Source organism: Budorcas taxicolor, chromosome X (assembly GCF_023091745.1).
Source record: "Budorcas taxicolor isolate Tak-1 chromosome X, Takin1.1, whole genome shotgun sequence".
In the NCBI taxonomy this organism is placed as follows: domain Eukaryota; kingdom Metazoa; phylum Chordata; class Mammalia; order Artiodactyla; family Bovidae; genus Budorcas; species Budorcas taxicolor.
This window is the reverse complement of record NC_068935.1, coordinates 100,403,506-100,421,991: the sequence shown is the minus strand read 5'-3', so window position 1 is coordinate 100,421,991 and position 18,486 is coordinate 100,403,506. Positions and strand designations below refer to the sequence as shown.

At 41.3% G+C, this 18,486-nt stretch overlaps 1 protein-coding gene across 1 annotated transcript in view; it reads left to right on the top strand.

Annotated features, from left to right (window-relative positions):
• MAOA (monoamine oxidase A) overlaps positions 1-18,486 on the top strand; it is an 81,276-nt gene that overhangs the window by 40,582 nt on the left and 22,208 nt on the right. The window contains exons 4-6 of the mRNA XM_052663082.1: positions 10,929-11,033; positions 11,953-12,044; positions 15,392-15,533. Coding sequence (XP_052519042.1) covers positions 10,929-11,033; positions 11,953-12,044; positions 15,392-15,533 — 339 coding nt within the window. The remainder of the gene's footprint in view (positions 1-10,928; positions 11,034-11,952; positions 12,045-15,391; positions 15,534-18,486) is intronic.

Below are 18,486 nucleotides of genomic sequence, written 5' to 3'. Positions count from 1 at the left end.
AAGTGTGTAGGAGCATTATGGGACTTCCCTGGTGGCTCAGATGGTAAAGAATCTGCCTGCAATGCAGGACACCTGGGTTTGATCCCTGGGTCGGGAAGATCCCCTGGAGGACAGCATGGCAACCCACTCCAGTATTCTTGCCTGGAGAATCCCATGGATAGAGGAGTCTGGCGGGCTACAGTCCATAGGGTTGCAGAGAGTTGATCACAGTTGAGGCAACGTAGCACACATGCATGCATGGCTAAATGAATAAGAAGAATTTTACACAAACACTATAATGTGATAAGATCTAAGTTTTAGTGAATATTAGAATGACCTGTGGGATTTGTTCAAAATATAGATTGCCTGCCCACACACCCTTGATTAATAGGCCTGATGGCAGGATCCCTGTAATCTGTACCCTGAGTTATTCTGAGCAACTTCTGCTATAAATCCAGGAATCCTGCAAATGGAAAGGGTTGGATTCTTGGAAAAGTTTATGATATTCATTCACATGTATATTACTCTACAGCAGGGTTTCTCAAACAGGGCACTACTGACTTTTGGAACTGGATAACTCTTTGTTGTAATGAGTCTGTCCTGTGCATTGTAGGCTATCAAGCAGCAACCCCAAATCAATTATGACAACTAAAACTGGCTCCAGACATTGCCACATATAACGTGGGGAGCATAGTCAATCCTGATTGAGAAGCACTCCTCAACAGGGACCAAAGCCCCAGGAGTCAGACTAGAGATAGTGATACTGATCTTTCTAGATCAAATCTGTTAACAGTAAAGAGCACCTTTCTCTAAAAACTTGAGGTCCCCAAAGAAAACATTCTCAGAAGGGTCTGTCTACCTGTCCTCTAATGTCTCAGCTATCCCACTCAAGTACTAGACCCACCAAACACTAATAATCAACTTATGTAGACTTTGGTATAAGACACATTTCCCCTTTACACTTTCTACTGGAGTGTGTATCACTCAAAATATACAAAAGATCTCAATATAGCACTTTACCAGCCTCCATAGATACAACCTGAAGTGTAGGCTGGGTTATAGAAGGGAAGGAAATAAATGCCAATAAAGGGTTAATGAGTTGTTACAGCTGTGGGCAACTGAGGCTCAGTTCCCCATAGTTTTACCTGAGAAATTGTGTGGACTATGCCAAAGAATTGCCCCACCAAGAGTAGAGAAGCTAAAAAAAAAGAACAGAGAAGCTGAGAGAATTTATCCATGTTCCTCATTGGCTGGGGTTGCCCTTATGTCCCATGGTGGATGTTGACCATTGAACATCTGTTGCAGAGTAAGCTTCAATAATCAGGTATAAGATGATCAATCCTTAGGATATCAGCCTCATCAGTCAAGGTTCAGTGAGATAAGCAAAATGAGTAAAGGATTTATTATAGGGACTTGGCCTTACCTAACTGTGGGGAAATAAGTCTTTGCATCTGATGCTGGAGTTTGAAGGGCAGGCAGTCAGGAAGGGAAGATAGACGTATGATGGGGGAAAGCAAGAACAAGCTGGAACCCACAAGTGTGAACTGGAGTCCAGATTAGTCTTTGTTGCCTCTGATCTTGACACTGTGGGTGTCTTGCAGAAGTCGGGATTCTTCATCATAGAGCTAAATACATATACCTGGCCTAAGAGTTGGAGAAGGTGAAGGAGGATCCTAGAAGGGTGGAATAGTTGCAGGCCCTCATGCCATGAAAATCACCAGCAATGTGTGTGACCCTCAAAAGGAGTGGCTGCTTCACTTTTACTCTTTAGATTTCCCATAAGAATCTTTCCTGTGACCTATCCTAACCAGAAATACATAGGAAAGAAAACTCAGAAATCCAGTTCGGCCTGAACAAGTTGACAGAGTACAAAGCCATTATATCATCTCTTCCCTCTATTGCTTGCTCAGTGAGCCCACATACAAAATGGCATCCATGGCATCAAGGATGGAGACAATGTATGGTCTCAACAATATGACCTTCCACTCACCAAGACAGATTTGATTTTGGCTATCATTAGTCACTAAGGAAATGTAACCACAATTAGATACCACTTTGCATCCACCAGGGTGACTATAATCAGAGAGACAGACAATAACAAGTGTTGGCAAGGATATGGAGATATTGGAATCTTCATATATTGCTGGTGGGAATGTAAGTTGGCAGCAGCTGCTTTGCGAAATACTTTGACAGTTCTTCAAAATGGAGTGGGAGAAAATTAAGTGACTTAATGAAAAAGGGTTTCTTCTTGGGTTGATGAAAGTGTTCTAAAATTAGCTGTGGTGATGGTTTCACAACTCTGAATATACTAAAAAGCATTGAATTTTGCACTTCGAATGGATGGATTGTAGATTATGTGACTGATATCTTAGTAAAACTGTGAAAGAAAAACAGCCACTTATCGTCACACTGTAATAGTTTCATCTTTTTTCTAACTGCCTAGTTCTCTTGAGTTAATAGCATTTGTGAAAGAGGAAAAATATTTTTTTCAATGCCTTGTTAGTTATCTTTACTTACCCAAGAACCTCCAGAAGAACTCATATTATTTCTATATTAATTGCTTTATTTGTAATGTTTGTATATACCTAGAGTCCCTTGGGAAAGATGGCATAACTATGCATTTGAAACCTTTTATTCTTAATGTTATGGTATCATTTATACCTGAGTTTAATGATTCTCTTTTTCCAGGGATGAGATTGCACAACTCAAGTGCCCATTGTGTTAGTTGTACAAGTCCTGAGAGAGGGGGCTGAGCGTAAGATGAAAATGAGGTCATGAACTTAAGAATGTGCTGTTAGCCCTTGAAATTGCATAAGAGGTAGAGGAAGCAGAGGCATGAAAATTGCAAGCCATAATGCTGTGCAAATAAAATAACAACAAATCCAGATGATGAATGAGTTCCCCGGGGAAATGGGTGGGCCAAGGAAGGCTGAGGATTGGACCCTGGGAGAGTCAGTAGATCAGAGAAGAGAGGGTCTTACAAACCAGATGGCCCCTTGGGAGAACCAATATATTAAGATAAGATATGGGAAGTCCCTGGCAGGCTGGTGGATAGGATTCCACACTTTCACTGGGGAAGGCCTGGGTTCAATCCCTGGTCCCTAGGGAATTAAGATCCCATAAACCTCGTGGCATGGCCAAAAAAGGAGGGGCGGGGAAGATAGGATAGATGTTTCTTTGTAAGTTATGATGGCTTTTTCTAGGTAAAGTAGTACTATGTATAATGTTTGAAAAGAGTTTGGCTACCTGCATGTTGAAAGAGGCAAACAATGATTTTTTAAACTTAAAATACAACACGATCTTATTTAATTGGTCTCTTTTTAGATAATTTCTTTATTTAAAGCATTATTACGAACTATAGAAAAATAAACCACCAAAAGATTTCTCATACAGGCCAGTCACAAAACAGTGAGACTAGAAAGGTGCCAAGGAATTCATATGGGTTGCACAGACGTGTTTCTAAATCAATCCAGAACATACCTGCTTATTTTCAAGATGATTAAAGAAAAATATTTGTCAGCTTCCTTCAGTGGCCTATGATACTCTTTAATAACACTGATTCCCTTCTGTTCAACTAAATATTAAAAGTACAGAGCTGAAACTCACCACCATGCCAATTGGTAAATGCTACTTTCTGGCTTATTTTACAGGACCAACAATAAAGCTGTTGGGCTTCCCTGATAGCTCAGTTGGTAAAGAATCCGCCTGCAATGCAGGAGACCCTGTTTTGATTCCTGGGTCGGGAAGATCCCCTGGAGAAGGGATAGGCTACTCACTCCAGTATTCTTGGGCTTCCCTTGTGGCTTAGCTGGTAAAGAATCGGCCTGCAGTGTGGGAGACCTGGGTTTGATCCTTGAGTTGGGAAGATCCCCTGGAAAAGGGAAAGGCTACCCATTCCAGTATTTTGGCCTAGAGAATTCCACCGACTGTCTAGGCCATGGGGTTGTGAATAGTCGGACACTACTGAGCAACTTTCATTTTCACTTTTCTTTCAACAATAAAGAATGATGTGGGAGGCATCAACTGTCCTCTTCTCTTATTTTTGAGCTTTATGTAAATGGACTCAAACTCTATGTATTCTTTGACTTTCTTCTTTGACCAGCATATTTTTTTAATTGTTCATGGCCATGCTGCAATGACTTGTGCGATCTTAGTTCCCCAGCTAGTGATTGAACCGGGGCCCTGGCACTGAGAGCTCCGAGTCCTAACCAGTGGATCACCTGGGAATTCCCTCACTGATATATTTTAAAGTTACATCCATGTTGATTGGTATTGTTTATAGTTTATTCATTTTCACTGCTCCAGAATGGACATTCATGTGTATCTTAGTCTGTCTCTATCTAAAGCTCAAAAATAGACAAAACCAAACAATGTATCATGCAGGTATGTATACGAGGGAGATGGAAGAAAAGGAATGTTAGACACAAAATTCACTACAGTGGCTCCCTCTTGTGCAGAGGAGACTGGATGTGATTGGGGAGAAACATGGTGTACGTCTAAATTTCTGGTGATATCACGCTTCTCAAATTGGATGGGGTGCATGTGGTTGTTCATTTCTATTATTTCTCTTTATCAATTTTTTTATCATATATAGCACATTTCATAGTAAAAATTTAATAGCATTAAATAGCTTGCTCAGTAACTTTGACTTGTTAAGAACGCCTTCCCCTTGCCTTAATTGGGCAAGCATCCAAAAACTTTAAACAAAACAAAAAAAAAAGCAACAACAAACTTATCCTCTCCTGGCAACAGTCTCTCTTTATTATGAACATTGGTAGAGTGAAGATGTGGTTTCTCAAGGAGACTTAAGTATTTGGGGCACAATTCCAGGGACATTGCGTTCTACTTGACATCAACAACTCTGGCTGTGTCAAAGGCACAGAAATTACAAGCCACTTAGAAAGGGTAGAAAGGTTTCAGAATATAGGCACAAAATTAACATTATTTTTCCCCAAGATTTTTTTTTTTTAATTTTTGCTTTAGCCATGCTCTTTGGAAAATGTAGTATTCTAGGAGATCCTGCCTCACATTCTTAGGTTATAAAGGCATTTCTTGCTGAAAAGTGGTTTAGGATTGAGAAACAGCTGACACTTTGGGGAGAAAACTATAGAATCACCTGCCAATGCAGGAGATGTAAGAGATGGGAATTCAATCCCTGGGTTGGGAAGATCCCCTGGAGGAGGATATGGCATCCCACTCCAGTATTCTTGCCTGGCAAATCCCCATGGACAGAGGAGCCTGGAGGGCTACAGTCCATGGGGTCGCAAAGAATCAGACATTACTGAAGTGACTTAGCATGCACACATGCATAGAATCACATTTAAGATAACGTGAAGGTGCATTCCCAAACAGTTTCACCCAGCTAAGAGCCATCTCCAGGCCCTCCCACTGCCCTATTTTAGGGATTTACCCAGGCAGAAAGTAGTCTTGAGCTGTCTAGTTTAGAAGCAGGCCATGGAGGAAATAAGCCTTCAGGGACTGGTGAGAAAGGAAGAGGTATGTGAGTGTTTCCACATACATGCATTTCTTTAGCACACTGAGATTTTCTGTGAAATAAGAACAAAGAAGCCAAACACTGCTAAGAGAGAAAATCATGAACACCTTTTATCAACTTAGTACCTCTGTTAGCAGGATAAAAATTAACATCGTGGCGGGCCTCTATGATCGCCTTTTAAAATATTCCATGACTCCCATTTCTAAAAAAGATGGCCAGGCTAAACCCTTCTCGCTGGCTGAATGTTTCACCTCTGCCACCTCTCTTTGTTGTTCAAAGCTCACACCACAGGGTCTTTAGGACCTTGGGTGAAATCCTATTCTGGTTGGTATCATACTTGTCATATTTATTTATCATACTTAATGTCCCCTGATGATTAAGCATATTTAAGGATTTTCAATGAAACTAGGCCATGCCATGTGGGGCCACCCAAGATGAAGGGGTCATGGTGGAGAGGTCTGACACAACGTGGTCCACTGGAGAAGGGAATGACAAATCACTTCAGTATTCTTGCCTTGAGAACCTCATGAACAGTGTGAAAAGGCAAAAAGATAGGACACTGAAAGATGAACTCTCCAGGTCGGTAGGTGCCCAATATGATACTGGAGATCAGTGGAGAAATGACTTAAGAAACAATGAAAGGATGGTGCCAAAGCGAAAACAACACCTGATTGTAGATGTGACTGGTGATAGAAGCAAGCTCCGATGTTGTAAAGAGCAATATTGCATAGGAACCTGGAATGTTAGGTCCATGAATCAAGGCAAATTGGATGTGGTCAAACAGGAGATGGCAAGAGTGAATGTTGACATTCTGCTGCTGCTGCTGCTAAGTCGCTTCAGTCGTGTCCAACTCTGTGCAACCCCAGAGATGGCAGCCCACCTGGCTCCCCCGTCCTTGGGATTCTCCAGGCAAGAACACTGGAGTGGGTTGCCATTTCCTTCTCCAATGCATGAAAGTGAAAAGTGAAAGTGAAGTCGCTGAGTCATATCCGACTCCTAGCGACCCCGTGGACTGCAGCCCACCAGGCACCTCCGTCCCTGGGACTTTCCAGGTAAGAGTACTGGAGTGGGGTGCCATTGCCTTCTCCGGTCGACATTCTAGGAATCAGCGAACTAAAATGGACTGGAATGGGTGAATTTAACTCAGATGACCATTTTATCTACTACAGTGGGCAGAAATCCCTTAGAAGAAATGGAATAGCCATCATAGTCAACAAAAGAGTCCAAAATGCAGTACTTGGATGCAGTCTCAAAAACGATAGAATGACCTCTGTTCGTTTCCAAGGCAAACCATTCAATATCACAGTAATCCAAGTCTATGCCCCAACTAGTAACACTGAAGAAGCTGAAGTTGAACGGTTCTATGAAAACCTACAAGACCTTTTAGAACTAACATCCAAAAAAGATGTCCTTTTCATTATAGGGGACTGGAATGCAAAAGTAGGAAGTCAGGAAACACCGGGAGTAACAGGCAAATTTGGCCTTGGAGTACAGAATGAAGCAAGGCAAAGGCTAATAGAGTTTGCCAAGATAATGCACTGGTCATAGCAAACACCCTCTTCCAACAACACAAGAGAAGATTCTACACGTGGACATCACCAGATGGTCAACACCAAAATGAGATTGATTATATTCTCTGCAGCCAAAGATGGAGAAGCTGTATACAGTCAGCAAAAACAAGACCAGGAGCTGACTGTGGCTCAGATCATGAACTCCTTATTGCCAAATTCAGACTTAAATTGAAGAAAGTGCAGAAAACCACTAAACCATTCAGGTATGACCTAAATCAAATCCCTTATGATTATACAGTGGAAGTGAGAAATAGATTTAAGGGACTAGATCTGATAGACAGAGTGTCTGAAGAACTATATATGGAGGTCTGTGACATTGTACAGGAGACAGAGATCAAAACCATCCCCATGGAAAAGAAATGCAAGAAAACAAAATGGTTGTCTGAGGAGGCCTTACAAATAGCTGTGAAAAGAAGTGAAGTGAAAAGCATAGGAGAAAAGGAAAGATATACCCATTTGAATGCAGAGTTCCAAAGAATAGCAAGGAGAGATAAGAAAGCCTTCCTCAGCGGTCAGTGCAAAGAAATAGAGGAAAACAACAAAATGTGAGAGACTAGAGATCTCTTCAAGAAAATTAAAGATACCAAGGGAACATTTCATGCAAAGATGAGCTCGATAAAGGACAGAAATGGTAAGGACAGAAATGGTATGGACCTAACAGAAGCAGAAGATATTAAGAAGAGGTGGCAAGAATACACAGAACTGTACAAAAAAGAGCTTCATGACCCACAAAATCACGATGGTATGATCACTCACCTAGAGCTAGACATCCTGGAATGTGAAGTCAAGTGGGCCTTAGGAAGCATCACTACAAACAAAGCTAGTGGAGGTGATGGAATTCCAGTTGAGCTGTTTCAAATCCTGGAAGATGATGCTGTGAAAGTGCTGCACTCAATATGCCAGCAAATGTGGAAAACTCATCAGTGGCCACAGGACTGGAAAAGGTCTGTTTTCATTCCAATCCCAAAGAAAGGAAATGCCAAAGAATGCTCAAACTACCACACAATTGCACTCATCTCACACGCTAGTGAAGTAATGTTCAAAATTCTCCAAGCCAGGCCTCAGCAATACGTGGACCGTGAGCTTCCAGATGTTTGAGCTGGTTTTAGAAAAGGCAGAGGAACCAGAGATCAAATTGCCAACATCTGCTGTATCTTCAAAAATGCAAGAGAGTTCTAGAAAAACATCCATTTCTGCTTTATTGACTATGCCAAAGCCTTTGATTGTGTGGATCACAACAAACTGTGGAAAATTCTGAAAGAGATGGGAATACCAGACCACCTAACCTGCCTCTTGAGAAATCTGTATGCAGGTCAGGAAGCAACAGTTAGAACTGGACATGGAACAACAGACTGGTTCCAAATAGGGAAAGGAGTACTATATATTGTCTCCCTGCTTACTTAACTTATATGCAGAGTATATCATGAGAAACGCTGGACCGGAAGAAGCCCAAGCTGGAATCAAGATTACCAGAAGAAATATCAATAACCTCAGATATGCAGATGACACCACCCTTATGGCAGAAAGTGAAGAGGAACTAAAGAGCCTCTTGATGAAAGTGAAAGAGGAGAGTGAAAAAGTTGGCTTAAACCTCAACATTCAGAAAACGAAGATCATGGCATCGGGTCCCATCACTTCATGGGAAATAAATGGGGAAACGGTGAGAGACTTTATTTTTGGGGGCTCCAAAATCACTGCAGATGGTGATTGCAGCCATGAAATTAAAAGACACTTACTCCTTGGAAGGAAAGTTGTGACCAACCTAGACAGCATATTAAAAAGCAGAGACATTACTTTCCCAACAAAGATCCATCTAGTCAAGGCTATGGTTTTTCCAGTAGTCATGGATGGATGTGAGAGTTGGACTATAAAGAAAACTGAGCACTGAAGAATTGATGCTTTTGCACTGTGGTGTTGGAGAAGACTCTTGAGAGTCCCTTGGACTTGAGGGAGATCCAACCAGTCCATTGTAAAGGAGCTCAGTCCTGGGTGTTCATTGGAAGGACTGATGTTGAAGCTGAAATTCCAATACTTTGGCCACCTCATACGAAGAGTTGACTCATTGGAAAAGACCCTAATGCTGGGAGGGATTGGGGGCAGGAGGAGAAGGGGACGACAGAGGATGAGAAGGCTGGATGGCATCACTGACTCGATGGACATGAGTGTGGGTGGACTCTGGGAGATGGTGATGGACAGGGAGGCCTGGCATGCTGCAGCTCATGAGGTCACAAAGAGTCAGACACAACTGAGCAACTGAAGTGAACTGAACTGAAGGATTTTCTTAAACAGCTTTTTTCAAAGCAAATATCAGTTTGGTATGAGACTATTACTTGAATATAAAATATAGATTTTTTTTTACAGTTTCAATTAAAGGAAGAATTGCAACAAGAGCCAACTGTTCTGAAGGCTGCTGGTGAACTATTATTTAACCCAGTCTCTCTCCTGTGCAGAGTTATTTTTGTGTCTGCCAGTTTCTCTCAGAACATTCTTGCACATTTTTCAAAGTTGACCCTGTTACCCTTGAGGTTCTTAGTCTCCTTTTTCATTCCTTAGAAACATAAAAGATGTGTGGGAGATTTATAAGGTTCACATTTCAGAGTTCTCTTTCTTTTAGTCAGGAAGTTTAAGATGTCTCTTGGACAAAACTATCTCAACATTCCATCAATCATATAAGAGGCCGGAAAGCTTATTGTTTATGAGAAAAGGCTGTGGGAGCAGGAAATTTCTGTCCTACTGTTTTCTAGCTAATATCACTAAGCTTCGGTTTCCTCATTTGTAAAATGGGAATATTAATAGTTCTTTCCTCCAGAGGGTTGGGGTGAGCATTACAGGAGACAATGCATAGAAAGAGCTTAGGCCAGTGCCAGGCATGGACAAAGATCTTAGTGAGTATTAGTAATAATGGTGGTGATGGTGGTAGTGATGATGATAAAGGATTTGGAGTCTTAAAAAGTTGTCTTGCAGCACTACTACACAGCATTTTCAGATAAGAAATCAGATCACATAATCTGCCAAGGTTATTTGAATTTGCTACTCTGGGAAGGAAAATTACTTCTTTGTCACTTAATGGCCTCCATGTAGTCTTACTCAGTTGGAGAGTGTGTGTGAGTGTGCGTCCATGAATGCCAATGCTCTTCTGTCTTGTGTCCCTGCCTTGATGGTCAGGAGTCTTACTTTAGCTCTTTTTAAAAATCCAGCTCTTAATATTGTTCAGTGCACACAGTACACACAGTAGGCTTTCTACAAATACTGAACACATTTCTATTCAATAAAATTGAAATTGTGTGCAAAATGTATTAATAGACAGTGTTTTGACCTTATGAAGATTTACAAGATGTTTTAAAGAAAAATGAATTCAATTAGGAAATAAAGGGAATTCCCTGGCGCTTCCAATGCAATGGGCCGGCATGGGTTCAATTCCCGGCAGGGAACCAAGATCCCATAAGCTGTATGGTGTGACCAAAAAAAAAAAAGAAAAGAAAGGCTTAGGAAGACTCTAGACCTGCTCTCTTTTCCTGAGGATTCACCCTTCCCTCATAGTAGCACAGTACCTGTCACATAACTGAAATGAAGTAAATGGTGGCTAAGTGGTTAGGATTCTAGGTTTTCATTGACAGGACCCAGGTTCAACCCCTGGTCAGGGAACTGAGATCCCACAAGCCAAGCAGCCAAAAAAAAAAAAAAAAAAAATCAGTCAAAACCAGCTAAAATGACACTAGGGAATTCTTGATAATCTAACTATAATTTGAGTCTTGTATAGGTGCTGTCCATCATTGCTTTTTGACACAGTAGAGGATCCTGTTTCTTTGAAAATGGCTCTGAGGTTGACTGGTTGGGATTTTTAGAATGTCATCCTAATTTAACATATTATCCTTTGCTTTTAGGGAAAAACTTATCCATTTCGGGGTGCCTTCCCTCCAGTATGGAATCCCATTGCCTATCTGGATTACAACAACCTGTGGCGGACCATGGATAACATGGGAAAAGAGGTAAAGTGTGTGTTCAGCTTGCCCTTAACCTGTGGCTGAAATCAATAGCAAATGTTTAATATCCTTCCACAGTGCAGGGAACATTGTTGTATATCATTTCCAATGTACCCAATAACTCTGCCTCATTGGTAGTATTTCTGCTTTAGCGAGAAGAAATTCAGTGCCAAGGGGTTACATAATTTCCCCAAGATCATACAACAAGGGAACCAGGATTCAAACCCACATGTCTCTGATATTAATGTGTGTACCTGTGTGTTTTCAACTCTATGCCATTGAGTATTTATATGACATATTTTTATTGGGAATCCTACTTAGAGTGATCTTATCCATATATTATGCCACCTGAGATAATAAAGGGGAGGAAGATTTGTTTCCTCAAAGTGGTTTTTCACTGAGTATCAGTAACTCAATAACTATAACATCCATCTCTCAAACTTAATTTGGAAATTTAAAATGGCTGTTGTGGGCACATGTGTGCATGCTAAGTCTCCTCAGTCATGTCTGACTCTTTGCGACCCTATGGACGGTAGCCCACCAAGCTCCTCTGTCCATGGGATTCTCCAGGCAAGAATACTGGAGTGGGTTACCATACCCTCTTCCATTACCTTTCAATAATAATTATGATGATGACCATCATAATTACATATTAATTTATATTAATGCATATATTTAGGTATTATTTTGGAAACAGCATTAAGGCACAGAATCCAAAGAGCTACCCATCCCAAACCCCCCACTGGGTACGCAGTGTACATATGTAATGTATGTATACACCATTGTCTATATGTACATAGGATTCTATGCACATCACACACTCCAACATAAATAAACCAGTTTTCAGAGTTTCTCCTGAGGGCCTCTTGTCAGTCCAGTGGGCAGTAACCATCAGACCTAAATGTTGGCTTTCCTTTCTCTGCAGATTCCAGCTGATGCACCATGGGAGGCCCCACATGCAGCGGAATGGGATAAGATGACTATGAAAGATCTCATCGAAAAAATCTGCTGGACAAAGTAATCTTGACTATTTAAAATGTATTTTTTATCTTCCCTTCATATTGTCCCTATCCTATCTTGAACTTCAGAGTTTTTCTTCATAAGTTATAGGAAAAGTTAAGGGGAAACTTAATGACATTTCCATCAATAGTGACTTTAAGGGCCCTTGAGACACTCGGAGCAGGATTCAACATAAAGTGAAGCTAAAACATAAGAAGAAAAGTAGGTGAAGGAAGTTGAACTTTTTTTTTTAATGAAAGAATTGTGCGCTTCTCCATAAAAGAAGTAATTGTGTTTTCAGATAATATAGAGGTCAGCTGCAAAAGCAATTTGGAAAGGTGTTAAAGTAATTTCATATACATATAGAAGAACTAGAGGGAAGCTAGTCTATATTAATGAAAACTATAAATTATGTTTTAAATGAGAATCTGTGTTATTAACTGAGTTACAGATCATTCTGTCAGCATTTTGGGGCTGCTGTGTGAAGGCACCATATGAAGCACTGAGGAATGGCGGTGAACTTACGATGCATGGCCCCTAACCTCATGGAGCTGATATATTTTTAGCAGGAGAGACTTTAATTATACACATGTTACATAATTCTAGGAGAGATTGAAATGGGGGAACATGACCTCTCTTGAGGGTGAAGGAGAGATTCCTTGTTGAAACAAAGGAGTTACTACATCAACTAAGAATGAGCCACAGAGGGTGGTAAGGGGCAGGGAAGGATGGATGGTGTGAGGGCAAGCTATCTGCCAAGAATGTGCCTAATGGATGAGGGAAAGAGGAAAGATAGATGGTGAGAGAGAATGGCATCTTCCATGAATGAGCCATAATAAATGGGGAGACAGGAAGGGTAGATGCTGTGGGAATTAAGAATCTTCATTGAAGGCGCCATAGTGGGTGGGGGAAGACAGGAAGGGTGTTTAGTGTGAGTAAATGGTATCTTGCAGGATGAGTAATGGGATGGGGAAGTTAGGAAGAGGGGATGGTGTGAGGAGATGGTATATTCCAGGAATGAGCCAGTAGATGAGGGAGACAGGAAAATGGATGCTGTGAGGGGATGGTATCTTTCAGGAACGAACCACAGGGGATGGAAGGAAACATGAAAGATGGTGCATGAACATGGTGTCTTTTAAGAATGACCCAGTTGATGAGAGAGAAAGGAAGAGTGGATGGTATGTGGGGTTGCTATGATCAGGAATAAACCAAATTGTGTGCAGGGGACAGGAAATAGTGGATGGTGTAGCAGAATGGTATCTTCTGGGTATGAGCCTCTGTTGACAGGGGAAACAGGAAAGATGGATGGTGTGGGAGGCAGGTATGTGCCAAGAATAAGCCATAGTGCATGGGTAGAGACAGGAAGGATGGATGATATGGTGGGATGGTGTCTTCCAAGATAAGCCACAGTGGATGGAGGAAGGTGGGGAGGTTGTATGGTTGTGGGGATAGTATCTTTGAGATATGCACCAATTGGTGGAGGATATAAGGGATATATTATGTGAGATGATGGTATTTTTCAGAAATGAATCACAGTGGATGGGGGGAGAGAGGAAAGAGGGATGGTATGTGTAGATGGTATCTTCCAAGGACAAGTCAGTTGATGGAGGAGACAGGAAGAGTTGATGACGTGGGGCGATGGTATCTTCCAAGAATAAGTCAGTTGATGGATGACAGGAAGAGTATGGTATGAGGGCTTGGTATCTTCCAGAAATAAGCCACAGTGGATGGGGGGAGATAGTACGGATGGTTGGATTGCTGGGATGTGTCTTTTAAAAGTGAGCCATAGTGATGGGAGGAAAAGAGGATGGTATGAGGGGATGGTATCAACAAGGAATGGTGGAGGAAGGAAGGATGGATGATATGAATGGTGACATCTTTCTGAAATGAGACACCTTGGATGGGGGTAGATGGAGAAAGGTGGATGATGTGGCAGGATGGAATCTTCCAATAATGACCTGCAATTAATGGTGGCAAGCAGTCAGGAAGGATGGATGGTGAGGAGGATGTTTTTGTCCAAGTATCTTAAAGGAATGAGTCAGTTGATGGGGGGATATAGGACTGATGGATGGTGTTGGGGGATGATGTGTCTTCCACGAATGAGCCCAGTAGATGAGTGGAGATCAGGGTATGGGGAGGATATATGTTCCAAGAATAAATCACAATGAATTGGAAACAGGACCAATGGATGGTGTGGGGTGTTGGTATCTCACAGGTGAACCACAGTGATGGAAGGAGACAGGAAAAGTGGGTGATGCAGTGAGTGGTATCTTTCAGGAATGAGCCATAGTGGATGGAGGAGACAGGAGATATGGTTGGTGAGGAGGGGTAGTGTTACAGTAGCGAGCCATAGTAATCGAGAAAAATAGTAAAGGGGGAGGGATGGTTTCTTTCAGGAATAAGTCATAGTGGATGGGATGGATGGAAGGATGAATGGTTGAGGCATGGTATTTTCCAGTAATCGACCACAAATAATGGTGGGAGATGTGAAGGTTGGATAGTGTGGGAAATGCCCACCCCCATGCCCAGTATAGAGAACAGGGAGCAGCTTATGAAGGCCCGCAAGATGGGGAGATTGACATGTTTTAACAATGAGTGAACAGTATGTATGCCTAGACCATAAAGATGCCATGAAGAAATGATGTAATGGGAGTTTACAGAACTTGAGAGGCTGATGGTGCAAGACACATTATTGACCATATACAAGACTTTTTGCCTTTTGCCATTAACATCATTGAAGGGTTGGAGAAGGAAAAGGCAGCCCACTCCGGTATTTCTGCCTGGAGAATCCCATGAACAGAGGAGCCTGGCAGGCTACAGTCCATGGGGTCACAAGAGTCGGGCACGACTTAGCAACTAAACCACCACCACCAAGCAGAGTGTTTACTTTTTGTTTATTTTGTTTGTTTGTTTTAGTTTTGGACTGTGGAAAGACTTAATTGGCTGTAAGGAACATGAGGGGATGTAGTCATATGACTAGATAGGGATACCCAGGAGCAGCCATCACTGTTTTAACCCAGGTGAGGGTCAGTGGTAGCCTGGACCAGGGTTGGGGCAGTGGAGGTGTTGAGGAGAGGAAGTTTGTTCAAATAAGTGAAAACAGTATCGTCAATGAACCTGACAAGCATATTAACCTTTTAGACTGCATTGGGATTAGCATGTTTGGAGCTAACCCATAATTTCCAACAAGTCAGGAAAAAATTATTTTCCCCGAGAGTTAAAAATCTGCATTCTGTCAGAGATTGAGTCCATGAGTATTTTTTAAAGGCATAGAAATGGTTTCTAATTATACTAAATTATGTTTTTAAAGATAATGTCATGTGAAGCATGTATGTATCTACTCCTGACTCTTGTTCTATGACCAGGACTGCTCGGCAGTTTGCATCTCTCTTTGTGAATATCAATGTGACCTCTGAACCCCATGAGGTGTCTGCCCTGTGGTTCCTGTGGTACGTGAAACAATGTGGAGGCACCACTCGGATATTCTCCATTACCAACGGGGGCCAGGTATGAAGTGTCCATTCTCACACTAAACTTCATGTCTGATTTTGTCCTCAGCCAGTACAGTATCTTAATAATTGCTTCTATATTTTGAAACATGAGTGAATTTGAAACAATTTCAAAAAAAGTTTTCTGAAAACAAAATTTTCTCATTTCTAAAAATAAGTTCAAGACTAAAGAATGTTTCATTTTGAATTTGGTTTGAGGAAGTCAATTCCTTCCTTTTGGAAGTAGGTGAAATTAGACTTGTAGGAGGAGCTCACTTATTAAAATCAACTAATTTCCAAAAAAAATCTAGTGCTTGTAAAATTGTCATTAAAGTCATCTCTGTTCCAAGCATGAGACTTTAGGTCCCATTCTGTGTCTCAGAGTTATTATTTTATGTTAACTGTTATAGAATGGAAGTGACTATTCTTCTAATACAAGTGATTTCTGGTTACTCTTTCAATAGTAAATTCTACATTTTGGGGATAAATTTTGCTGCCTACTAGCATTTGCCCTCGGAGAAGGCAATGACAAGCCACTCCAGTACTCTTGCCTAGAAAATCCCACGGATGGAGGAGTCCATGGGGTCACTACTGAGCAACTTCACTTGAACATATTGGAGAAGGAAATGGCAACCCACTCCAGTGTTCTTGCCTGGAGAATCCCAGGGACGAGGGAGCCTGGTGGGCTGTGGTCTATGGGGTCGCACAGAGTCGGACAGGACTGAAGCGACTTAGCAGCAGCAGCATTTGCCCTGCTTCCATACCACATCCTAAATCAAATCCCTTATGGCTATACAGTGGAAGTGATAAATAGATTCAAGGGACTAGATCTGATAGACAGAGTGCCTGAAGAACTATGGACGGAGGTTCATGACATTATACAGGAGGCAGGGATCAAGCCCATCCCCAAGAAAAAGAAATGCAAAAAGGCAAAATGGTTGTCTGAGGAGGCCTTACAAATAGCTGTGAAACGAAGAGAAGTGAAAGGCAAAGGAGAAAAGGAAAGATATACCCATTTGAATGCAGAGTTCCAAAGAATAGCAAGGAGAGATAAGAAAGCCTACCTCGGAGATCAGTGCAAAGAAATAAAGGAAAACAATAGAATGGGAAAGACTAGAAATCTGTTCAAGAAAATTAGATTTACCAAGGGAACATTTCATGCAAAGATGGGCTCAGTAAAGGACAGAAATGATATGGACCTAACAGAAGCAGAAGATATTAAGAAGAGGTGGCAAGAATACACAGAAGAACTACACAAAAAAAGATCTTAATGACCCAGATAATCATGATGGTATGATCACTTACCTAGAGCCAGACACCCTGGAGTGCAAAGTCAAGTGGGCCTTACGAAGCATCACTATGAACAAATCTAGTGGAGGTGATGGAATTCCAGATGAGCTATTTCAAATCCTAAAAGTTGATTCTGTGAAAGTGCTGCACTCAATATGCCAGCAAATTTGGAAAACTCAGTAGTGGCCACAGGACTAGAAAAGGTCTGTTTTCATTCCAATCCCAAAGAAAGGCAATGCCAAAGAATGCTCAAACTACCGCACGATTGCACTCATCTCACACACTAGTAAAGTAATGCTCAAATTTCTCCAAGACAGGCTTCAATAATACATGAACTGTGAACTTCCAGGTGTTCAAGATGGATTTAGAAAAGTCAGAGGAGCCAGAGATCAAACTGCCAGTATCCACTGGATCACCGAAAAAGCAAGAGAGTTGCAGAAAAACATCTACTTCTGCTTTATTAACTATGCCAAAGCCTTTGACTGTGTGGATCACAACAAACTGTGGAAAATTCTGAGAGAGATGGGAACACCAGACCACCTGACCTGCCTCTTGAGAAATCTGTATGCAGGTCAGGAAGCAACAGTTAGAACAGGACCTGGAACAATAGACTGGTTCCACATTGGGAAAGGAGTATGTCAAGGTTGTATATTGTCACCCTGCTTATTGAACTTATATGAAGAGTACATCATGAGAAATGCTGATCTGGCTGAGGCACAAGCTAGAGTCAAGATTGCCAGGAGAAATATCAATAACCTCAGACATGCAGATGACACCACCCTTATGGCAGAAAGCAAAGAAGAAGTAATGAGCTCTTAATGAAAGTGAAAGAGGAGAGTGAAAAAATTGGCTTAAAGCTCAACATTCAGAAAAGTAAGATCATGGCATCCGGTCCCATCACTTCATGGCAAATAGATGGGGAAACAGTGGCAGGCTTTATCTTTTGGGACTCTAAAATCACTGCAGATGGTGACTGCAGCCATGAAATTGAAAGACACTTGCTCCTTGGAAGAAAAGTTATGATCAACCTAGACAGCATATTAAAAAGCAGAGACATTACTCTGCCAACAAAGGTCCATCTAGTCAAGGCTGTGGTTTTTCCAGTAGTGATGTATGGATGTGAGAGTTGGACTATAAAGAAAGCTAAGCACCAATGAATCGATGTTTTTTTTTAAAGTGGTTCTTTATTCATAAACTTGAAGCAAGTTTACAAATTTTACTGTACATTGCCAAATAAATCTGCAATGAAAAATAAAGGCCCCAAATACCCCCAGAACCAAAAATCAAAGCATGCCAAATGTGCAGCTGTCAATCTGCCAGCTATCAGGATAGTAAAGAATTCAATATGTTCAAGATTTAGCCTTAGGTTTAAGGTACTTTAATGCTTTCAACAATTCTGCCTTGTCACTTGTTATCTGAGCAACTGGCAATCAGAAACTTATGCAAATTAACCAAGTGAATAAGAATACCAGAAAATCTTTTTCTACTCTCCTCTTAATCAAAATAGAAAAAAAGAGAAAGAAATGAAACACAATAATGCAGAAGTGCCAAGTCTTTCAGATGTGGTTTACAAAGCTAAAAACTGAGTCTTAGAGCATAAGAAACAGTTTTGAACTTTGTAACTGATTTGTGCAGGAAAAATGTGCTTCTGGATTTCTTTTTAATAGTGCTTAATAACTAGA